Source organism: Diorhabda carinulata, chromosome 1, assembly GCF_026250575.1.
Source record: "Diorhabda carinulata isolate Delta chromosome 1, icDioCari1.1, whole genome shotgun sequence".
Lineage (NCBI taxonomy): Eukaryota > Metazoa > Arthropoda > Insecta > Coleoptera > Chrysomelidae > Diorhabda > Diorhabda carinulata.
The window spans coordinates 16,746,792-16,772,926 of record NC_079460.1 but is presented as its reverse complement, the minus strand read 5'-3'; the positions used below and the strand labels follow the sequence as shown (position 1 = coordinate 16,772,926).

General features: G+C 30.5%; 1 protein-coding gene across 3 annotated transcripts; it reads right to left on the bottom strand.

The window, feature by feature from the left end:
• Nucleotides 1-1,086: 1,086 nt before the first annotated feature.
• Nucleotides 1,087-26,135, bottom strand: LOC130891872 (dentin sialophosphoprotein-like). 3 transcript variants are annotated; one of them, XM_057796951.1, is made up of 7 exons: nt 25,780-26,135; nt 15,835-15,874; nt 12,924-14,641; nt 10,093-10,427; nt 9,832-9,960; nt 9,619-9,768; nt 1,087-6,597 (listed from the first exon to the last, which is right to left on the bottom strand). In XM_057796951.1, exons 1-7 carry the CDS (start codon nt 25,780-25,782, stop codon nt 6,417-6,419), a joined length of 2,556 nt encoding a protein of 851 aa, XP_057652934.1. In that variant the 5' UTR covers nt 25,783-26,135; the 3' UTR covers nt 1,087-6,416. The 3 variants fall into 3 exon arrangements, with proteins under 3 accessions (XP_057652934.1, XP_057652926.1, XP_057652918.1); XM_057796943.1 differs by lacking the exon at nt 25,780-26,135 and adding an exon at nt 22,114-22,458; XM_057796935.1 differs by lacking the exon at nt 25,780-26,135 and adding an exon at nt 21,971-22,364.

Sequence of the window (26,135 nt, the reverse complement as noted above, 5' to 3'; positions counted from 1 at the left end):
GAGTAATCATAACTACTATTAATATTTATAATAAAGTATATTAATAATCAGAACAAAGAGATAGTAACCTGGGACTCTTTCTTACTTGTATGTTGTCCCAGTGATTTTTTTTACCCCTATCTACCTTCTTTTCAAAAACTTTTTATATTGTTCTGCAGCTGATACCACAGAAAGCTTCAGTTCCCATGAAGAGTTTGTCTGCCCCTAGTTTAACAAGTGTGTCAGTTATTTCGTTTCTCTCCACTCCTGTGTGTTTGAGAATCCACAACTGAAAGATTTTATTTTTCTGGCTTCGCTTATTTAACTTGTCCAGGTATTCTCAAACTACTTTGGATTTTGATACTGTAATTTAAAGCTCTAATGGCTGCTTGTCTGCCATACAAGATGATCTATTGTTTCGATAATCTCTTTCTAGACTGAACTACAGACATTATTCAAATGCATAAATTTCTGCTTGAAAAATGCTTGGTGTGTTGCCCAGGCTTTCGAGAGTGTTTGGTTCTAGTCCCGTACACTCCTTCTCCAGTTCTGTCTGCTGTCGCGTGCCATTTGATGCCAATTCTCTTCATTCCTCATATTGTGTTTTGATCCCAATTACTTCTACTACTTTGGAGGTTTTTTTTCTCAAAGCTAAACTTATTTGGTATTTCTTCCTGAGGCATGTCCCAGGATTGGTTATTTTCTAAGTACGGTTTTTCCTTGGTACTTCCCTCTCTGAACGAGTGATGTTTTTTCCGCTACGTTTTTCAGAACTATTAGGAGAGGTGGGAGATTTAGAATCACTTAGTGCAGCTGTCGAGCATAATTTCATGGCTCCGGTTGTCCATATGCAAGCCAATCTTTGTACCTTAGAGAGATTGTTGCATGTGGTATTCAGATTAGTTCTAATTTTATTCTAACCCTGGATGTGTTCGTTAATTTGGAATATAAAGATTCTCTAAAAATCAAAATGAAGAATAAAGTTATATTTTTGTTTCTAAGGAAGACAATTAGGTTGATTTTTTTCAAACTTGCATATGTATCTGTACCTTGGGATAAAAAGGATATACGAGGAGAGAGGCAATATTGTATAAATAAAAGAAAAAATAGTTACAGAATTTAATGAAAATATTTCAAGTGCAGATAATATTTACACATTATGATTCACAATATATCTAAGATCTGAAGGAGAAATTGAGGATTTCCATTCATTATTTAGTCTTTCTGCCAATTGAATGAAATTTTTAAATACATACCAACAATTCTTTAATATTGTTATTTTACATTAGTAGCAAAAGCCAAAAAAATATTTGGATTATTTATATAAGCTCTTCTAGACATATGGACAGAATTTTCAAACTTTGAATCGTTTTTTAAATAAATTGAGAACAATTTGATATTATTGTATTTGGAGATTAAGAGTATAAATTTTGTCAAAAAATTATCCACATCCGTTATCCTGAAAAAGTATATCTTGCGTTGAAGATTTCTTGTCACTGGGGCAACCCTGTTAAGACAATTTAAAAAAAAATAAGTCACTAGAAAATTACCAACTACCTAATTTTAATGGACAATTTTTTTGTATACATTTATTCACCTAAAATATATTTTCCAGTAAATCGTTAAGGATATTTTACGCCTTCCGGTATCGATCATTCTATTTTTTTATTCGGCGCTTTGATAATAAAATTTTAAATCACCAAAATCGGAATTCTCCTACAAATCAGTCCTAAATAGAACATTCAATATAAATAGTTCCTGTAAGTGTAAGTAAAATAAGAATCACGTTGGGATATACACATATTTAATAAATATTAGAGTAACTTTTTATCAGTGCAGTATTTAGTATACAATTCCTTATTATTCTGTCAACAAGTCTCAACCAGTAAGACATCCCGTATAGCGCGAAAACATTTTTTTTATTTCAAATAATACAACAAATACCACGAAAAATTTTTTTAATATTCAACATGTGAATGCTCATTTTGCAAACATAAATATGTAATGCTAGATCAATTACATTATAAATAACGTTTCACTGTTGGGAGATAGGTTAACACAGATATACATTGGTTATAAAAAGTCGAACATATGCAAATTATTGTAATAAAGTTCAGAGAGATTTCCGTTTTCTTGCTCTGATTTGTGAGTTTTGGTCCCCTTGATCCCCTTACCGATATATTTTTTAAAATACCGCTATTTGAAATGAGGATTTCAAGAATGGGTTTGGAAAATTTAAAAAAACAGTATATTCTTTTCTAATGACAATAAATAAAACTTAATTTCACAAAAATAAAGGTGCTTATTTCGATAGGATTTCTATTGACAAACGTACGAAGCTTAGAAGTCTGGATACATTTGATATCGCCCAGATCCGTTCCAAATACTAGTGGTACTACGTCAACAGCGCCGATTTTGTAAGAGAACAGCCGGTTTGACAAAATGCTACTGGCTAAAGCGCTATTTTGACGACAGAATTGATTTGTTGATCAAAATGGAGCAGGGGTTTTTTCGTGGTTATTCAGGCTTGCCCCAAATAGACTCCGTTGCAATGGCTACTTATTTTGCTACAAATGAGCAAATTCGGCTTCGATTTTGTTGGACTTATGGTGTTAGAGTAAAAAAGTGTCGAATTTTCATCACAAAATAAAATGAGGTATGGAAAAACTATTTTTTTGTTATGTTTGAAATGTTAGTACCCCTAGATTTTATTAATTTAATTTAGTTAATGCCTCATAACTAGCAAAAGGTGTCTCCAACTTACCTTCCATACCACATTTTGACGATTTTATTTTTTACTTATAAAAATACTCTAGGGATCAAATTTGCTCCATGTTAAACGTGAATTCTAAAGATTATTAGTTCTGAAAAACCGGTGGTGATTCTTTTTTTCCTTAAGAATATTCACGCAAATACAAAAAAACAAAAAAACTCAAATCATAAGTAACACCTTAAAACTACTACATTAATTATTGTTACAAAAATAAGTAACATAACCTGTATCGTAAGTTTTGAGTTTTGAATATGCTATGAAAAAAATGAAAGTACCTATTTACCTCGAAATGATCTTCACAACAAAACCGATCACTTGTACTTTATAAAACAGTATAACTTTTACTGTCCTTTTTCATTACATCACACCATTTTTTCCGCAATTTTTCTCCCTTAGGGATATTTAAAATTACTTTAATTAGTGGTGTTGGTACATATTTATAACGAACCTTTGTCGATCTAGGCTTAACTTGACTTAACAAAAATACAACTAATACTACGGGATAGGATGGTAAAACAAAACAACGTGGTGTGGATGCTGCTTGTCGGGCGAAACTCGATCGGCGCTGGTGACGTAAGCAAGCGATTGGCGCGTTGCATGAAGAAATGAGGAAAGAGTAAAAATATTACTTTTAAAAATTTATATCAGCGCTATTATGAGTACCAGATACGTGCGTTAAATTGCAAAATTTATATTACGGCGTGACCAATCATTTAAAAACTTAAACCCGACATCGTTCCAGACCCATTGGGGAAAGTAGTAATGACAAAGTATGTAAGAACGAGTGTAAATTTATTCAACGGGAAAAGTATGGAAAATACAAAATGGTAGATAAAATAGAAGATAACTACTGGGAAATCAAACTTGATACAAGATACTTAATATAAATTTGGAAAAAAAATTTCATTGAATAAACAAAAATTAATTGGCAAAGACATTCTTTCAAAGAGGATCAACTATTTTATGGAAAACAAAAGTTGGACGGAAATGTATTGCAATCAAATTCTGTACCTTCATAGATCTACATATGATAGGAAGAAATTACAATGGCACAATACCTTAGCATGAGTATGAACCCCAACTTTAAAGTGAAATCAATTGCATCAGAATGATTATGGCAGTACAGATTACATCAACTAAAAGAGTAGAAAAGTTATTGGTAACGGGAAGTGATGTGTAGCAATTCATGGGAAATGCACTACGCGAATCTGCATTTATAGATCACTAAAAACGGAAATTTACGAAAAAAACGTCATCTTCCTAAACTCCTACAACTACTTAATTTGTATTTGGCTCTAATACTCTCTTAGTATAAAATTTTGACATTGGATATTTGTCAAGTTTCTAGATTTCATATTTTTCTATATTCCTTTTTGTAAACAAGTCTTATTCTTTTACTTATTACATAGTTCTTTGGTATCATACATTCTGTACAAATTTTACGGGAGTAGTCTTATTCCAAGTTAATGATTTCAAGAGACTTGAGAGCTGAGAAGAATTCCAAATACTACACCAAATCAATTAAATCTACACGTCCTATATAACATTTATATTATAATTATGGCCGCATACCAAAAATATAAATAAATATTCTAATATCACTAGCATTTAAAACTACATGAGAATTGGAACATTCATATATTAGAGTGATTATAATACAACTGGTATCTTAAACATTTTAAGTAACTGAAGACCAGCCAAAACGGAGAGCAAACGTTCTGTCAACAATGGCATCTCTTCGTAACGCTAAAAAACGAAAACACAACAAACATCCCTAGATGAATGTTGAAACAACAATTAATACTGAAAATTAATAAAAAATATGGTGTTACAATAGTTTATATCTAATTTTACAGTCTATAAATTCAAATTTTGCGAATAAGAATTTCCTAGCAATTAGTAATGAAGTACCAGAAGAAAGATTATGATCTTCGAAATTGTTACTTTGCTACAATAAAGAGTTTTATACAGTCTAAATTATAGCTATGGACTATGAACAAAAAAGAAAACAACGGAGAAGAAGAACGAACACAGAAATCAAAGCACGTATGGTCAAGATGAGATGGAATATGTGGTCATTAGGAAATGGCTCCATTGGTTGGGGCATATAGCCAGAATGGACGAAGATAGTTGGGTGAAAATATCCTTATTGAGGTGAGGAGCGATAAAGAAGTCCACGAAAACAATGGATAGAAGCATGTAGAGAAGATCTAGAAAGGATAGAAAAGAGAACTGGCATGAAGCAGCCATGAACAAAAATAAATGGAGGAAAACAGTAGATCGACTCCAAGCCATGTACCTTTAGGGCCTGTTGAGTTTTTCTATAATTTATAAAATTGATACATAACACAATATTACTAATGTATCAAATAACCAAAATATGAAAGTGACGAAAGAAGAATCATTAAAATAAAATAAAATTGTAGTAAGGAAGTTCTTTTATCATAACAGGGTTTGATCTCAGAGTCCAGGATATTCACGTTGGGATAAAAATGATAGTTAACGTTTTTATGATGTTGAAACACGTCGCTCATATCTCGCAAATTTCAGTTCATTACACGTGCTTCACTGCTAAAAGATAAATATGGAAAGTAATCTGAAGATTATAAACATAAAATTTATTATTTACCGTCACCTCTTTTCATGTCGATCAATAAAGTTTCCTAGAGTAACTATTTAATCTCAAAATAAAATGTTATTGTAATTAAATTATTCTATATTCTTACACCTTGTCGATACAAATAATACTATAACAACACTATAACCGCTGTTGGTTACATGTACGACCAAAGTTTTGATTATAGAATACGAAAAATGGTTATACACTGTGGTTAAATATAACCACTGGTTGGTTAAAGAATAGACCCCTATATATTCATAAAATAACTGATGATTGGTAGTCGCAATGCTGTAGAAATTAGCCAACTAGTAACACCGAACAAATAAAATAAAATCAGCGTTTCAAGTATACAGATTGCAATATATATATATTAAATGTGGTTTAAAATTTGTGTTAAGTTTAATATTATTAATAATTCATTAGACAGTTTCTATTAATACTTAATTCAATCTCAATCCACTAATAAACCAAATGGAAGAGAGCTTTAAGTAGTTTTCAAGGTTGTTAGGTGACGTTTCCACTTGGTTATATCACGCAGAAGTTAAATATGAAATTGCAATTAGTAAAGACATAGATATGGGTTATTGAACCATTTCAAACTAATATGCCATCAAAAAATATATTTTATAAGCAACTCTGCTGAGCAAAAAGTTAATCACCTTTTCTATTTTAATGGAATTATATAAAAAATTATTTAAGTAATATCTGCAATATATTACACTTGAATAGATAAATCTGCATATAGAAAATCTTCCCGCCATTCAAGTTAGAGATATAAGCCAGAATGATAAATATATTATAATCTAAGTTATAAATGTTTATACGTTAACCTAAATATATAGCATCTAAAGGACCAATAATATTTTCAATCTAGTCGTTTTAGCAAATAATTACATTAGAATTGAAAGTAGCGATAGTATACACGTCGATAATAAATTTTCCATATACAGATTATTAATAAAAAATTCAACACAACTAACAAGTTCTTGAAATAAAAAATGTTGACTGGGTTCACTCACTAACAAGAAAATTAACTCAATTCGATTACACTTTCTTCCCTGTAACTTCATCACAAAGGTTAGAGAGCTGTTCACATTCTGCTGACTTTTGTTTTAGGGATACTTCTAAAGAGCTGACTTTAATTTCTAATCTTCGGACAAATGCTTTTAATTTGCTGATTTCCTGTTCGTGCTGTTCTTTAGCATCATGAATCTCTTTATTTGATCTGCAACAATCAATTGATTTAAAACTCAAGCTTACATACTTGTCAATAACATGTCAAACAATAATATATTCTGATGGATCTAAGACTAGGGATGGACTTGGACGTGCAGTATACATTCAGAATACAAACCAATCTTTTTGTATCAGATTACCAGATATGTCTAGTATACCTGTTACAGTTGTAAAAATGATAAATCGGTGATTAAATAAAATTCTTGGTGATTATAAATAATTACAACTGAATTTGGTATATATGATAAATTATTTGATATTTATTAAATTTACCGATTAGTTTATAAAATTTCCAACTCGTAATGGGGGATGTGATAGAGAGAGGGAGAGAGAGAGAGAAAGAGAAAGAGAAAGAGAAAGAGAAAGAGAAAGAGAGAGAGAGAGAGAAAGAGAGAGAGAGAGAGAAAGAGAGAGAGAGAAATGCTTTATTATCAAAAAATTGTTACAATTTGTAGAAACTAAAACAAACATAAATGAAAATACAAATAACATAAAAATTCAATATACTGAAGAAAACCACAATAAATAAAAAATTTATAGGTAATAATTAGTATATAAGTCTACAGCAAAATTAAGCCAGTTTGCCCGAAATTCAATATTATTCTTAGAATAGAAGTCGTTTAACGTAGAAGGCACTTTCTAGTAAATATGTCTTCAAATTATTGCGGAACGCGGGAAAAGATGATAACAATTTGATTTCAATTGGCAAGTGATTATGCATTTTTTTGCATTGTAAGATATTGAATAAGGGAGGAAGAGTTAGATTTGTAGATTTGCTCAAATTGAGTCGCACCACACGTACCCCAGAAGGGAAGGGCATATCGAAGATGCGACTTAATAGAGGCATAATAAACCGTTGAGGAGGTAGATAAGTTCAGTTCTTTGAAAACTGATCTCAGCGCAAAACAGAAGCAAACTGAACGAATTTTCGTAAAGTAAGGGAATTTATCACATTACCCATTGCGAGTTGGGGATTCCATAAATTAACTGGCAAATTTGATAAATGTGAAATAATCTATCATATTTACCAAATTCAGTGGTGATTATGTATAATCACAGGTAATTTTATGTAATCACTGAATTTATTATTTTTACCTACATATACGCTACCGGTTAAAAGTTTATTTCCACCCCATAATGCATTCATTAAATTTCAAAACAATACACTTGTAACAAATTTCACTTTCATATTGAGAAGTGAAGGTCGAAACAGTGTCTTACAAACCAAAAATAAAAGTGTTCGTTATTTATCTACTTTATACCAGATATGTTTATATTTTGTTGGTAAATGCGACATGTTAAAACTTACTATAAACATATTCTTCTTTTCAGTTACAAACCACAAACTTACTAGATCTTAAGACGTTTCATACATAAATCGAAGTCAAATCAGTCCAAAAAAATACCTACTATGAATAAATGTATTTTTACAGTGTATTTGGAAATATAATTCTTTGTATATTTAAATTTTGATTCTTAATAATTATGAGGGGTTTATGTTATTTAAACTTTCTAAATAATTTTACCAATTAATTTTCAGATTACTAGATTTAACAATAAAGAATTCACGTCTTAATGTTTCAAGTGTAATATTTTGAACATCTACTTTTATAACTTGACTGTTATTTAAAAATATACACTTGCCTTTGCTACTATTTTTTATAATGTAAAAGAAATTACATAGGTAGTAGTTAATATTTTTACATTTAGATATGTAGTAGAAAGAATAATATTGTCGTGTGGTATCGTAAGTAAATTTGTTCAGTGCAATTTCGCACTAATAGTTATGCAACCAAATATACGTCTCACACTTTTTTTAAATATATTGTTTATTGATTTGTTTATTATTCTTTTTGTGAAGTTCATATACTAATTGTTATAGTTTTCGCAAATTTGGACTTGTAAGTTTTGAAATGGGTAAATCCGATGAACTATCTGTTAAAACTCTTGCAACAAAACCAACCGTACCATTTCCGCCGAATTAAAAATACCTCGAAGTGAAAAATATACATCCAACATCTTTGGCGACAGAAAACATTCATGGCGGCCTCGCAAAACATTGATCTATTAGCAAAAGATTCAGTACTTAATGGAGTTTTTTCTACATGTACAGGAAAATGCGATTAATTCAATAAAAGATAAAACGTACGCATACTAGCAGAAACATTGGGATAACACTTCACGATCTTCAAATAACACCTATTGCCAAATATATCATAACTTATCCTCATCTCTATCCTATATTTTTAATTACACGACTCCGAAATTTTATCCATTTTATTTGGAAATAAGAATAGTCATGATACACTTAGATTTTTTTAATAACAGATACTGTGTCTGATTCATCAGAAGTTGGTGTAGAATCTGAACTTAGTGATTGTTGATTAATTCGAATTGTAGGCACTTCCACTATAGGAATTTATGACTTTTTTCCGAACTCATATCTTTTTTCTCTTGTTCACTTTTATTTTTCATTTGTTCAAATTTATTTTCAGTCTTTGTTTGTTATATGAGTTGCATATTGATTATATGGCACAACTACTCTGGGCACATGTTTAGTGGGTTTATCGTCGCTAAGCTTTCGATTTATTGTTTTATAATCACTTTAGGACCAAGTCTTTTAACGTTGGGAGTTGTTTTTTGTTTCATATCATACAATCATCAGCTTATACCTGATCTAAATCAGATTTTCTTTGGATGCAGCAATTGCTTTCAAAAAACAAACAATTTAATACAGCACAATTTAATACAGCTACTTGTTGAACAAAACTACTCCCTACCTTTAAACCTCACACATCTTTTAAGCATAGATAACTATCATACTTAAGATCTGTTGGCAAAGCAAAGATCAAGGATATTAAAATTAATATTGAGGTAGTCAAATTAAAATATTCTGTGGCTAATGGACTTGCTTTCAAGCCATCTTTTTTCACTAACACAATAACATGTTAATAACAAGTATCACTATAATGTTGGATGTATTTTTCTATATATTAATTCAATTACTCACTTTTCTATTTGGATTCTGGCATGGGCTTTAAGTGATTCATATCGTTCTTCATGCTGAATGTTTGTTGACTGAGCTACCTCCAAGTTGTGAAGTAAGCTTTCTTCATTTGCTTTTACACCTAGAAGCGCAGCCTTGGTTTTTTCATATTTGCTATTATTCAACATAAAAAAGAGTTATTAACAGTATACTTTATGATAATTTTGTTCAACTTACGAATGCACATCAGAGAAAGCCAGTTCCAAATTTGTCAAATGAGTCCTCGTAGTATCATGTTCTTCCTGTAATTTCTTAAGTTCGGCAATCCTGTTCTTTAAAGTAATTTCATATTGGTTCATGATTTTCCTATAATTGATAATATGTTATAAGATACAGTATTAAAAGATAATTTTAATAAAAGTATGAGCTAAATTAAATGTAAAAATGTTTTAACTTTAGTAGAGATTCAGGTGAAATTATTTTTACAATTTTACTTACTGATAATTCACATCATCTTTGGTTTTTTGAGAAAGTTCAGCTAAAAGTTTTGCTTCCCTTGCTTTAGCTTCTTTCAACTGTTCCTCCAATTCCTGAATCCTATCTTTCTCAATTATTTTGGAATTTTCATTTATTTTTTGTTTAAGCTGCTTGACTTCTTGTTGATACGTTTGTTCAGTTCTTATTGCTTCTGCTTGTGCCTTAATAACAATTTCTTCATTTTGTCGAATTTGCAATTCTAAAGAAGCATTGTGTTGTTGAGCTGCATTCAGTTTAAGTTTCAAGTCTGATATTTCAGCCTGTTGCTGATTTAATTTTTCAACCATATCAGACATCTAGAAAAAAAGACTTTGGGTATTTCTCGTTCTTGACACTAAATAATTAATTTAAAACAGTTGTGCTCATAAAAAAATAGAAGTAAGATTGTAGATTATTTGGGGAGTCTTTTTGGTATTCCAGCAACTTTACACCTATACCTAGAAGATATTTTGTATAAAACTACACATTTGATTGTTATGCTTCTAAACTAAGTAGACTCCTCCCAAAGAATGCTAGTTTTAGGGGGTTTTTATAATCCACTTCTCAAGATGTTTGCCCTACTCCTGCCATTTTGTTGAAATGGATAGGATATACACAAAGTAGATACTCTGTTGTTCCTATGGCTTGCTCATAGAATATGCAGTTGAGGTATTATATCATACCTATTGTCTTGTGGTGATATTTAACAGGACAATGAACTTGTCAGAAGACAGAATCACAGTTCAATGTCATTTATAGATATCGTAAGAAATTTTGTGAACTTCTTAGCTGATATGGATTGTGTTAGACCTGGAGTATTTTCTGATAAGACTCCATTTGATTATTTAGACATATATTCAGTTCGTTATTGATGTAACATCTCATGAGGCCACAGAAGGGCTCTCATCCAAAATATGGAGTCGCCCCTTTTTGGCAAGGTTGTTTGCTTCTTCATTGCCTGGTATATCCTGGTAAAAACAATATGTTTACTATGTTTCTATTCACATGAGAGAAATAAGAGCAAGCACATTTTTCATACTTCAAAGTGTAAATAAATAACATTTGAGTATTTAGGGACACGAAAATAGTTTTGGAGAAGTAACTGTATAATTTATAAATGTGTAAATGGCTGTTGTTCAAGCAATTAATATCATGCAGTTCAATTTGTATATTCTGTACATTCATTTCAAGGATATACAAAGAATCTGGCCTAAAATGATTTCCCACCGTCAATTAATTTTCTCTATATGGAATTAATCTCATAAATCTTGTTAAGTATTGGTATGGCCTTCTTTAAAAAATATATAAAGTAAAAGTTTTCTGAAAATTCAACCTTCCTAGTTTGGTATTTGCAATAAAAATATCACATAGCACCTATTCAATTATTTCATCATTGAAATTATTATTTTATGCTAAAATGACTTGATGTCTGATTCATCACAGGAAAAATTTTAGCAGCAAGTACTTTCAACAAAAAACAATAATGAGATATTGTTGAATTACTAGTACATTAATGAGAAGTTTGCATTACTTTTTCTCGATTATTTTGAATCATCATCTTATCAAGTTTAATAATACTGTGATAATATTTATCTTTTATACTATATATATGTATGATTTACTTCAAAGGTCATGAATGAAAAATAAAATATAGATCTAGCAATAAAAGTATTACATTTATATGACATTTATTTATAATTAAAAACTAAATAGCACCAAAATGATCAACATATCGCACTCCTATTTCAATAGTGTCATATCCCTAAAAAAAATTAAAATTCCGTCCACTGTATACTTTAAGCTAATTTTAAGATTTCAACGGATTCCTCGTGAAGCACAAAGTGTCAATATTAATAATATTACAATGAGCTTCTCCCGACTGTATAAACCATGAACAGTGCATAGCCAGTATACCATCTCATTTTGTCGAGAAATATTATAAAAATCAAAGCTGTAGTGCCATAATCACTGATTTTTATAACAACGAATCTTCAGACGCAGATCGGCAACAACTTTGACAGAGACATAAATGGAATAAGAGAAGGAAAAACCTTTTTCCTTTCAAGTGAAAACCTCCTGTGAGAATGAAAATTTCCTAGAAAAAAAGGAGGGAAAAGAAAGATATGTATCTTTATTGAAGCCAGTGTGATTCCCAAGTTGTATCTATTTATTTATCAGGCTATGTTGGATTTGAGAAATTAATTTTAATTCAAAAGCCTCGCGTCACGTTGCTCAATATTATTTTGTTTTTTAATGTTCTTTCTTACAATAAACAGAGATTTACTTAAGTTCAAACACAACTTTGGTGGGCGAGTTTTAGTTTAAACATTTTTGTGTTTGATATTTTGGTCTTACATTGAACTAACATTCAAATCGAATCATATTTCGTTTTATTCACCCTAAGTCCTAACTCAACAAGTCTAGATTAAACTAACGTCAACAGTAGTGCCATATCAATTTTTTAAAGCTGTCTGTAGATTTTACATTACATTTTATATCACTAAATATCTTCAAACTGTGTATGCACCAAACAATCATTTTTATTTTGGCTTCCCTGTAAAATAAGCATTAATGAGCTTATAGCACCGTTGAAATAGGGTGCGATATGAAGGTCGAAAAACCAAATGAAATGATAAACAGTAGTCAACAAAAAGTGTAAAAACAAGGTTAAGATAAATCCTAGAAGGTCAATAAAAGGATATATCTAATGGTTATTATTGATTAAAATAAAAATTACAAAACAAAATTAAAGCAACATGTATACTACTACTTTTACACATTTATAATAGCTAAATATTTTATAAAATACTTACTTTGAAATTACTATTGGAGTCTGGACCAAATGTATCTTCAGATTCACTATTTATATTGTCATCAGTGTTAGTACTTTGTGAAACAGTAATTATATTGGGAGAGTTAGATGAGTCATCAGTGTTAGTACTTTGTGAAACAGTAATTATATTGGGAGAGTTAGTTGAGTCCTCAGTATTAGTTCCTTGAGAAAAAATAGCAATCTGGGTACATTTAGTGCTCTTCTCACTGTTTGTTTCCACAAGTACTTCAGAAGTAGCTTTATCTCTGTCTTCAGTGTTCAAACATTCAGGGACAGCTGCTTTTGGAGACCCAGTTATTGATACACATTTATTATTACTATTAAATGTTGTATTTGGAGATTGATCATCAATTTTTATTGGAATGGTGTCACTAAAACTAGTGAATGAAGCACTAGAATCAGTTTCAGCTACAAAAGTTGGGCCAAGATTATCAGTTTCTCCATTTGATGAAACACCACTTGACGATATTTGTGTAGCCGATGAACATTTGAAACTTAAATCTGCAGAATCTGAATCTTTGGGTTCACCAGAACTATCATGGTAGCTTAGATCATCTTCAAGTAAACATGATGTGGTTTTCTCAAGCTCATTTGGACTAACATTTACAGAAATGCTCAAAAGTTTATAAGGTGAAGCTTCAGGAGTTTTGGTAGTGTCAGCCTCTATATCATGGATTTTTTCACTTTCAATAAAATTAAGTTCTTCACTCTCTTTTAGATTGATTTTGATACTGTCAGGTTCAATTGATAAGCCTGGAGAAGTTTCTTCAATATTTTTTTTAGCTTGTACTTTCACTAGTTTCTCCCCACTTTCATTAATATTAATAGTTTTATCTAATTTTTGTTTAGAAGCACATTCAATGTTTCCAGTGGAATCTACAGCTGATTTAATTTCATCACTAAATTCTTTGTCAGATGAAATTTGATTACCACTATCTACTGTTTTAATACCGTCAGCTTTAAAAAGTTCAGGAGCCTTTACTGATTGGTCTGTCAATGCATCCTCAGTACTTTCTATTTTTTTTGTTAATTCATTAATGTTATCAGCTACTGAAGCGTTTTCTTCAAATTTTTTTATAGTTTCTGAATTTTTAATATTCAAGTCTTTGATCAAGTAGGAATCTTTAGCACTACTGTCATCTAAATTTATATTCGACCCTTTAGAAGATATTTGTTGTTCACTGTCTTCACATTTAGTTGAATTAGTTTCTTCTGAGGTTTCATCAAATTTAACTGTAGACACGGCAGGTAGAAATTCACCACTACTTTCTTCAGAATTTATAATATATGCTGGAAAATACTCTTCATTATCTTCATATTTATTATCTTCACTAATTTTTCCATCAGTATTGCTTTCAAAAGAATCCTCGTCTTGAAGATTAAGAAGATTAATACGGTCACAAAGCGATGTTAAGGATGAGGGCCTTCTATCCGTTTGTATAATAAACTCGAGATTCTTATTTTTAATAGAAAAATTACTCTCAAAAGACTCTTCTGCAACAGAACAATCAGACAATCCTTCGTAAAATTCTCTAGTATTATATGTGTTAATGTATTGGCGTTCCGAATCAACAGATTGGCGCTGGGTTTCTGTATATACAGCAACAGTTTCCTCTAATACTTCAATTGATTCTTGAAAGTCTGGTTTTTGTTCACTGTTTCCAGGATTCAAGTTGTGTGATTCATGGGAGAGAATATCTATAAACAAAATATTCATCAGTTAGAAATTGTAAAAATAATTGCCCCATTATATACTAGACATGAGTTGAAAAATCTGTAAGTATTGTATCAACTTGTAGTTATGATAGCTGAAAATAATTAATATTTGAATCATCTTAAAATGAAACATCATAGAAAGCCCACGTATGGCTATAAAAGTAACAATTACGAATTCTACACATGTAAATATTAAAGTTTAATCGCAATATGGAAATAACATGTCAATAATCATATACATACCAGTTTTACTTTTGACGAGAATGTATAAAATTTGTTAAATAAATATTTTTCTTCTGAAACACTACATCACCATAATAACATGTGTTATACTGGGCGTTCAAATCTATAGTAAACCTTAACAAAAAGTAAACGTCATTGAACTATTTGTCACTGTCAATAATGACACATTTGACATAGCGTTTAAGAGAAAATCGAGTATTATTTCAATTCTACTGGATTTAAAATAGTCACTACCTCATATCATTCTGAATTTATATTAATGTTATCTTAAGTTAATAAATAATATGACATGTTGAATTTTAATTATTTACAATTACAAATCATAATCGTTACTCTCTAAAATAATATGTAGTTTACACAACATTCCACTCGTTGGACAATGGAGTCGAAAGATATTCGAATGTTACGTTCATTCGATACTAGATGACTCAAAGGGCAGGACCGTCCTAAGATAATAGTTTAATGTTTAGTTTTAACATAAAAGTCTTAAAAAAGTATAGTAAACTATAATAAAATTCATCGACGCGTTGTAATAATGAAGATTTTAATTAATAAATATTAATTTCGCCAACATTATGCAACCAGTAATACAATCTAATAAACTAGTCCCTCGTAAGATAATTGGAAATGAATGAGATAAAATTAATTTCAACATGGATTCTCTTAATTTATGGTTGCATTTATGATACCGCAAGTGACTTTTTTGAATTGTTGTTACTTTCTTATGAAAGCCCGCCCTGATCTATCAATAAAAGGGCGTGATGCTGTCGGAAAAGGTCGGCGATTGCTCACGACTATCACCGCCCCGGTTCAACTATATAAAGGATCTACAACCGTTGTGTGCTTTAAGTGAAATGTACCCATAGAGATATAATTTAAATTGATTATCTTTTTTATTATCTCAAAAAGTTCATGTCAACATATAAACTTACCCTCTTTCGGTTTAGGATCCATTTTATGCGATGAATCAGCCTGCAACAAATAATACATGATAATAAACATGAAATATAATTTATTTAAGTTAATTATTTATGAATTTCTATTAAATAAAATTATTAAAGCCTTTAATTAAATATTGGAAACGAAAGTTGAAAATAATTTGATAATGACTAATTTGATTTTAGTAATTGTAGAAATTTGAAATTCTGTAATTTTCCTGCACTCGCAAAGGACTGACCACGAGTATTTTTTAAATATTTCTATTAGATTATACGGGTTGAAACTAGCAACCTCAAATCATTAGTCTACACGACACCCACAGTTGATTCCAACGATTCGAAGAATCGTAATCAAATAGCGTGTGACACAATAAGAAATACTCCTCAAATCTTTGAACGTGTACGTCAATCTATGACACGTTATGTATTTTGGCTAGAGCTGGTCATTTTCGAAATTTATTATGAATCGTATTACATTTTCCATCTTTACTGTTTTCCACTCAATTTATTAAAAAAATTATACATTAGGGAGTTTATTTTTTTTTCTCTGCAGCTATTTGTTTTGGAAAAAAAATAATAAAAAATATTTTTAAACAAAACAAGAATTTTGAGTTATAATTTTATTTCGAAAAACTTCATATTGAAAAAAACTTTTGACATGAAATACAGGGATGCTAATCTTACCCCCGTATAATGTAACAGGAATATTGAAAAAAGACCCGTGGTAAGTCCTTTGCTTGAAAATTACAGAATTTCAAATTTCTAGCTTTACTAAAATTTAAAAACTCGATTTTAGTCGCTACTTTTAGGGGTGATATCTCGGAAAGGGGTGGACTGAGGAAATTTTGTTATAGGAAAGATCCATCTAAATTTCATAAGAGCAATCACCTCCTAAATTTTGTCGCATGAATTTAGATATAACGTGTGTGACCAGTAAAAGCAAGGGATGTCAACACTAAAGAAACCTTATAGAATTATTGGTTAGCGACAAAGTAATTTCAGTTTTGTAGTATAAAATGAAACACCGTTTTTAAACAAATAATCATTTTTAATTAATTACGTATTTTCCATTTTACTCGCTAACCTTTTGACATCTTTCTTTCAGCTTCATGATTCTGTGCTCATAAAATTTCTGTTATTTATCAGCAAAAAACTGAACCAGGTGAGATTGAAGGTCATAGTCATTTGTGAAAGTTTGTCCATTCAAAAAATTCTGCAAACTTCGAAATAAATGATAATCAAATTGTGCCAGATCAGGGCTGTATGGGGGATGTGTATCACTTCCCATCCAAGCTCCAATAGTTTCCCACAAGTTGCCAAAGATGTGTGAGGAGCATTATCATGGTGGAACACTAAACCTTTCCGATTTGAAAATTCTGGCAGTTTTTCTTAACTTATTAACTAGCCCAAAACATTTTAAGTATTTTTGAATTGTTGTGTCGATACATGTAGCCTCTTCGCAACCGCTCAACAGTTATATGACGATCCTCTTTAATTACGACTTTGATTTGGTCATCAACTTCAGTAGGCCGACCAGAACGTTGCTCATCTTTGAGGGAAATATCTCTAGAACGAAATTTTTTATACCAATTCTTAAACGTGCTCTCTGTTAAGTAATCAGCACCATAAACTTAACGAAAGTGTTCGTTTCTGCACTTCATTTAAAATTAACACACAATTAATAGCTTTAATAAAAATCACGCACTACTTGCTTCTAAAGTTACGTCAATGTGACCAGTATCACGTGACAAACGGCAAAGTACAACACTAACATAAGTTATTCAAAAAATAAAACAAGGCTCTCTATCAGTAAAAAGCGAAAGTACTTAGTTGCCAACCTTATAGATTGCTTAGATTCACGAATGATTCCTTTAATTGAAATGCAAGGTTCTTTCAACTATATCAGTAGATAATATAAGGAAATGGACGTTCTATAAAACAACTAGGCTAGGAGTTACAACCGAATATTGAAATTAAACATATCAAAATCTTTGACGGAAAAGTGAGAATATCCTGTAGTTACTATCAACAGCACATTAACATTGATAAAAATGAATTTTCTCATGGAAATATAATGTCGGAACGTTTATTTTATACTAGGCCATTCATCTTTTAACTGTTTTGGCCGATTAGTATTCCATGTCCAACAATAATGGTAAGTATGTGTAAATTGCGTTTAAGTAATACCAATGTTATTGTTGATATACTTGGATGTCGCAAGTAGACAGTAATATTAAATATATATTCCAGAAGCTGTTATTCTAAAAAGGCCCTTAATACCGTTCATGTCATTTTTTTATGAAAATTAATAGTCCAAAAATAGAAGGATTGAAAACGTGAGGTTTGCGTGGATTTGCAAAACCGGAAAAATGTTTAGAAAAATTAAAAAAATCTCTCTCATGGTATGAAATGGTTTGCCTAAAGTGTATTCGATAGAAAATTTCATTCTCTTTTAGAAAAAATTTACACAAACCAATTTTTCTGGCCGGGAGAGTTAGGCAAACCTTTTTTTAAAGTGTGCGATGAGGGAATAAATGTCTACCTCATTACGTGATTTTTTTTATTTTATATGTGTTAATGTCTACTTAAAGTTTATCTTGGTTCACGTGCTCAGACACGGCCGAAAATATCCAGCAAACCAGCTCAAAATCCATAGACTCCGAACTCATTTTGGATAAAAAGAATTACAGTCAATGAATATAATCTAGAAATATTGTTCCATAATGATTATAATTTTAATTACGGTTTGCGCCCACGACTCATATTCTTCTCGATGATTAACAGGTATTGGTTATAGCACGAAAGATGTTACCCAGTATCACTAAAAATTTAAATTCGCATATTTTGAGTTTTTCAATTATCTGAAGAGTAAAACGGATTGACGAAAAAGGGTTTTATTATTAAAATTATTCTACATTCGAATGCTCCCCTCCAATATACTCCCATCCCCTCACCACACACCTTTTCATACGTTTTTCCATTGATCGAAGCAGTGCTGGAGGTCTTCTTTTATGAGGGCCTTTAGGAGCTCTGCCGTTTTTTGCTTTACCGCTTCCATCGACTCAAATCGGATCCCTTTCAAAGCAGATCTTTTTCTAACCTTTCAAGGAAATCTGAGCAGACCCGTGGATGCAAGAGCTTTCGGTCAGGATTTGGTGGCGTCAACTTCGCACAGACTTTTGTCATGTGTAATTCCTCGTGTAAAATTTTTCTAACCGTTTCTTTATCGGCGTTTACAGTATCGGCAATCATCCGGATGCTCATTCGACGATCTATACGCACAATTTGGTTGATTTTGGTCACTTTTTCCGGAGTTAGAAACAGTCACAGTGCGACCTGGGCTCTGGTCATCTTCTGTTCTCTATCGGCCTTCACTATAGCACTTACACCACTCAAAAACACGCGCACGAGATAGAGAATTGTCCCCATAGGCCTCTCGCAACAATTTATAGCACTCAGTCTGAGTTTTTTTTTTCAATTTAACGAGATTCGTTGCTCCCATTCTCCGTCACACATGGTTTTCGGCATGAGAAAAAAACCCGTTCGTTTCAAACCGCTACTGCATAAATACTATAATAGTGTCGGAAACGTGTTTTGGGACGTGCATAGACAAGATATCTAGATACCCAACGCATTACTTGTTTTTTACCCCACCCGAATAGGGCGCCCTCTAGGCGCGCAGTCTCGTTATTTTATAGCCCGACCTCGTATTTGTAATAATTTGTGAAAATTGAGTAGAAATATTTATTACAGTTATAAAAACTACAAAAAGTATAGAAACTATCGTAGTTCTAGAACCTCTTACCTACAGCACCTTTATTATGTGTTTAAAAAAATATAAAAAAATAATTTTATAAAAAAAAATTATTAATATTAATCATTATGGAACAATAGCTAGTTTGCCGGCCGTTCTGACCCCCAAACCAAGATAATCTTAAAACAGATATTGGAACGAACAAAATAAAAAAAATAATCTTACGTAATGAGGGAGAAATTTCCTCCCTCATCACACACTTTAAAAAAAGGTTTCCCTGACGCTCCCGGTCAAAAAAATTGGTTTGCGTAAATTTTTTCTGAAAGAGAATGAAATTTTCTATCGAATACACTTTAGGCAAACCATTTCATAGCATGAGAGAGAAACATTTATCGATTTTTTCAATAATTAATATTTTTAAATACTTTTCCGGCTTTGCAGATCCACGCAAATCTCGCCTTTTCAAGTCCTAAAGTTTTGATTGAAAAGAATTACATACAGGCTTTTTAGATTGACAGCTCCTGGACTAATATGACACTATAAAATTTGCTTGTTTTATAAATTTCGAGATAGGTAAACAGAAGGTGTTAAATATTTATTTTCTTTAGATAAAATACCATTATCAGTAGTCACAACTCGATTTGCCACAAGCGATATTTTAATTTAGAGTAAAACCAGAGGCGGCTGCCAAAAATTCAAGGACATTACATTATTATTTCTTTCACACAAAGCTGACAGAAATAAATGAGAGAAATGAAAACATTTTTAAAATGAAATAAAAACAAAACTATTCGATTACAAAATGTGCGAAATATGTCGACGAAAAAGTTAAATATTAATTAACCATACATCAATTGATACATATTTCAGAAACCGTTTAGTACATAAATGTGCACATATTGAGGAATCAATATTATACCAATGGCATTTACATTGAAAAAAAATCAATTTTGCATTTATCATTTTTCTTATTTACAGCTAGTTAGATCTAAAACTTTTAGCATTTAATAACTCAGAAATGAGGGAAGGTAACATTATATTATTATATTTTTGAAATTAGGAATTTCAAAAAAGGTTAGGCAACTATAATCATCTTGTTACCCCTAGAGGCAATAAAAACGATGACTAGGGGTGGGTAATTTATAGTAATTTGTTATATTCATAAATTAATCTATCAATAAATACAATTAACATTCGAAAAAAATTTATAATAGAGTTTAACTAAAACAAAAATAAGTGGTTTAGATAATTTTCCCAACAACTATTCTACCTATTTATAAAAACTAACTATGTTTAGTCTCGAGATACAAAAAAGGATGCAATCCATTTCTCTTATATAAGTAATCAAACACCTACTTACAACTATTTAAAATACTAATATTGGTGACTTCAAATATTTGTTTTGAATTTTAATTCTTTATTTCAAATATTACTCCTTGGAAATTCCTAACAAATGAGGGAGTTCATAATTTATTTATTTTTTTTTTTGAAAAAGGATATTTTATAGTGACGCCTAGCTTCTTATAATTCACAAGAAAACACTATATGATGCACCTGGGTTTAAAGGTTCACGAAAACAAAACCAAAGTCATTCCAGCATGCAATAAAACTAGAAAGATTGGACAAAAAATAACAGTAGACAACTAGAATCTTTAGGTGGTCTATCTGGGCTCTTTCTTGAATAGTAGCAATAACATCAGTTAAGAAATGAAAAGCAAATAACTTTCTCATCCTTACACGTGAATCTGAAACCTAGAGACTAATGAAAAACTATTATTGACTTTTGAATAGATAATTGGAGCTATCTGTGACAGTAGATTATCGCTCCATGGATATAACTTTGATATCTTCCGAAAATACCAACAAGTATTGAGTACTAAAGACATAGTGACAACTATTGAAGTTGTACGGCTTATGCGGAGTTGACACGTCAACAAAGAACATGTAAAAGATTATGACATCACAACAAATGAGCACAGAAGCAGAGGCGAACAAAAACTAGGAAAGAATGAAGGAATTGTAGAAAATACCCTTAAGATAAGACAACTGAGAAGTGGAATCGATGTACAGATGTCAGTGACGGAAGATGCTCAAGGAATTAGGGAATCACAAGGGGTTGTCGAATTTATAATGATGAATAAGTGAGGCATAGCCATTTCAAACAATATCTAACCCAAATACCATGGTCATCAAACCTGAAGATATTTATAAACGTATCACAAAATATATTATGATCAAATTAAAAAATATATTAGATTTATTATTGTTCAGTTCAAAATTTATGAACAGTAGAATTCATATTTCAGAGAATTTATAAAATTGTCTAAATAATATCATTCAAGAGCAAATAATAAATTGTAAAATAGGAAAAATTACCTGTATATATTTCTTTATGATATTTGTAACAAAGTTCATCTTCGGAGTAAGAATAAAGAAGTATAAATCGCAATTTTGTTGGCTCACATATGGCAAAACAACTAACTAAATATAAACCGAAAGATTCCGTCAAAGCAACTCACATTATCAATGAATCCGCACATTTTCAAGAGTTTCCCAAAATTTAACAAACTCGTTGGGCGCGAGGAAAAAGACTGTAGACAATACAAGTTGGGAATATTGAACAGTATTTTGGAAGCGCACTAATCTATTTATATCCATAAAAACTGTATGCCTTAAATTTAAAAGCAAGGGACTCAATCACAGTTATCCTCACCCCGCCGAATCTTCAAATAATTTATTTGACCGAACAGTTGGGAGGACGTACTGAAATAGTCCAGTTAGACTAGATAATAAACATTAAAAATAAAAACATAACAGTGAATATTATCAATTGTGTTTGACGCAAGGTCAAGTCTACACTTTTTATGTTTATGATTAAAATAATATTTGAACAGAGCATTCATTGCATAATAAAAAATGTATGGTGAGTATTAAAATAGCTTCAACTTTGGGGAATATAAATTTTAACTACAGTTACGTATTTAAATATAGATTGAAAACATCTTTTCAATAAATTTCATTTAGTGTAGATGCATAATTAAAAATAATTATTTCATCATTCATTCTATTGAGCTAAAAATAAATAAAATGTTACTGAAATAGGAAAGTAAGAGGAACTATGTAAGTGAAACTTTTATTAGAATTCTCTCTTGGAAATGATGTTACTTTTTTAATTACTATATTTGAAAACCAATACTAGTTGAGATTTAGTGTAACCAAAACGTTGCAATTGAAATTTCTCAATTTTGTTAGATTATCATCTCTTTCTTTACCCTTACAATAGCACCACTCAGGTGTAAGTTTACAATAATTTCAATTGAAACCTGGGAGCTGTTAGCTAACCAGTACGTACTAAAAATATGACTGAATATGAAAGTTAGCAGAGCAATATGAGCAGACATAAAAAACAATAAACAGAAAATTAAGTGCTAATTATGTGCCATATGAAATATTCCGCTGTGCAAGTTTTTGAGAAATTGGCTCTGCTTCTGCTCTGTTTAGAAAAAAATTTTCCTATTCTTGGACATCACGGACCAACTGACTTTTTCCGAGTTTTCCCAGTAGTTAGTTCGTTAGTGCCTATATAATTAAATGCTGCGGAAAAATGAATTTTTCGGAGATGTCACGAAAAACATGACCGTTTTCGAGTTTTTTCGGCAGAGCACTATCATTGGTGAAGAAGTAGAGACTCGTGTAGCCTCGTTGGGGCCTATACAACTAAATACTCGACTAATGCTAATTAAATGGTGCAGAAAAAATGAATTTTTCGGAGCCTTCACGAAAAAATTAATTTTTCAGTTTCCTCAGCAGAACACTATCTTTGGTGAAGAATTATAGGCTCCTGTGGCATCGTTAGGGCCTATATAATTAAATGCCTGCCACAGGAGTCAATAATTCTTCACCAATAATAGTGTTCTGTTGAAAAAACTGAGAAAAAGTCCTGTTTTTCGTGACGTCTCCAAAAAATCATTGATTTCTCAGCTTTTTATTAGCATTAGTCGAGGATTTAATTATATAATCCCTAACGAGGCCACACAAGTATATAATTCCTCGCCAATGATAGTGTTTTGGTGAGACAGTTCGAAAATGTAATTTTTTTTCATTAAATCTCTGAAAAAAAATTTTATCATTGAGCAATGGAGCATTTAAGTATGGAAGCATTCTAATTCAATTATCATTTGATTTCGAACATTTAATTATATAGCTCTGCTAACTATTTTATAAAGCTAGCAGGAAAGCCAATTTCTTAAAAACTTGCACAGCGAAAAATTTCGTAATATGACACTTTTCCCCCTATTGTTTTTTCTGTAGGCTCATATAAAAAAATCTATTTCAAGACCTTGTTTTATATGCTTTTCCTAGCAACTTCCAGTATTATCCTATTTCCATTTTTTTACAATTCAAATATTTGATATGCGAATTGAATTGAAATCACTAGCCTGTACTTATCAGTATAAAATGTCTTTCAATCTACCTTATACATTAAGGTCATGTTTATAATTCCATTGTTGACAATATGATTTTTCATTCTATTCTTTTATACCCTAAAAATAGCTGTGGTGAATGAAATTACTGAAAACATGCTGTTCTATTCCTGTATGTGCTTCATAGAGGAAGTGGTTTCTTCAAAACTGGTATTTTATTGTTTTATTATCATTGCATTGAAGTAATAAACAGAGGATTATTTTGGCATTGGTTACTAACAGGGTGACTCTAGCATTCCATTATTGTATTGAATGTAATATACCACTAGAATATATACCTTTCAAAAACTTATTATTCAAATATTCAGAAGTAACTGAAGGTTATAATTAAAGAATTGAAATGAAATAGAATTTTCTAATGTTAAATATCGCGAGGTGCTCTATGAATGGAATTCAATTTACCTAGTTATTGAATTGTAATTTATTATGGTACTCATACATACCTATACTTTTGAAATAATAATAAAATTTCTATATTGTATAAAAAAAACAATTCATACACTATGTATAACATTGATTCTAATACACCAATTGCACTACGGCTACTGTTTATAGTAATTCAATATATGTTCATATATGTTCGTTTGGGATTATAATCACTTTTGATAAGATAATCTGCGTCTTGTACTTATTAAACATCATTGCAATTAGCAGTGTGGCTAACAACAATGATATAAAATAAAACTTATCTCAATTGACATAATTTAAATTTAAAAATGTTGAACTTATGTATTTTCGAAAAGGAAAAAAATGATTAAAACAATAAATACATTTTGACAATATAGAAATATTGTAGAGAAATCTGTCATAATTTTGTAACTATTCATTCTATCTTTATTGATTTTAATTACATATTTGTAAAATGGGATTCAAAGTTTTGTTTGATGGAATAAAATGAAATATATAGAATCAGTGATAACCAAGATAGATAGGAAATATATTCTCTTTCTCAAGGCATTAAAGTTTTCTTTGTGACTATTAATAAAGAGATAATGTTTAGTAGAAACTTCTTTTTTTGGTTGATGTTAAGTATTGAATGAGTATGCTCATTGCAGACTTAATCAAGGACCTTATGGACCCATAAAATCAGATCTTCTTTGTTATATATATTCAATGCAAAATTGCGAAAACATGTTCAAAAATAAAAGAAAATATGTAATAATTGTGAACAACACACTTATTCACATTTTTTTTATCAAAAGTTGGAAACTGCAAATTTATTTATGAATGGATATCAACTAGATATTGAATAATTGATTATATTGCTAAATAATTTATGTGAAAGGATATAATGAGGCTTATTAATATTGACTTTTACTATTCTTAAATTTTAATTAAAGTTACCTTATCAGCACTTTCTATTAAAAAATTGCAGTAAATATTTCCTGTGGTTGATAACAATAAAGGAAAATGTTTGAAGGTGGTATATGTACTTGATAATAGTTACCTACATGAATAATTCTGTTAATCAAATTGGTTTGCCAAAAAACATATTTTCTAATAACTTTAGTCTATTATATGGTTTATTAATAGTCCAACCCATTCAAGTACCTTTAGTATATATTTGCATCAATTAAAATTAAAAATGTAACTCGTTCAAGGCTTGATATTACAGTAACGAATAACAGTGGCCCTTAAAACATACTATAATCATAGTTAATCAATAGAAAAATGAAATGATGTAAAATAAGTAATTCTTACCATACTGGAAAACGGCAATGCAGAAATTTAACGATGAATTACTATAACTATGTACCAAACACGACTTGTAAGTGAACTATTAGCAAAATGATTATAACAAATCAGTCCAAAAAACTTGTTTCACTTTGGCAAAATGACAATTAACGACAAATATTTAAAAATCAATTGTAACTATTGCAAATCTTAATATATCATAAGTACCATACCTAATATTAATATTCAATATACTTATGCACGTACAAAACTTTAAATATCATCGAAATCACAAGTTACAAATGTTCAATAGTTCAAAAACTTTGAAAACTATAAATCCGTTAACATGGCCAGTTTGAAAACGACAAATGAAGTAAGACTAC

Bases quoted from the DNA above. Each gene is read 5' to 3' on its own strand.
- LOC130891872 (XM_057796935.1), bottom strand. From the start codon at position 22,009: ATGAACTTTGTTACAAATATCATAAAGAAATATATACAG. The intron at 14,642-15,834 runs GTAAGTTTATAT...TTTTGTTTATAG, and splicing joins GGATCCTAAACCGAAAGAGG to ATATTCTCTCCCATGAATCA. The intron at 9,769-9,831 runs GTAAGTTGAACA...GTTGAATAATAG, and splicing joins GCTTTCTCTGATGTGCATTC to CAAATATGAAAAAACCAAGG.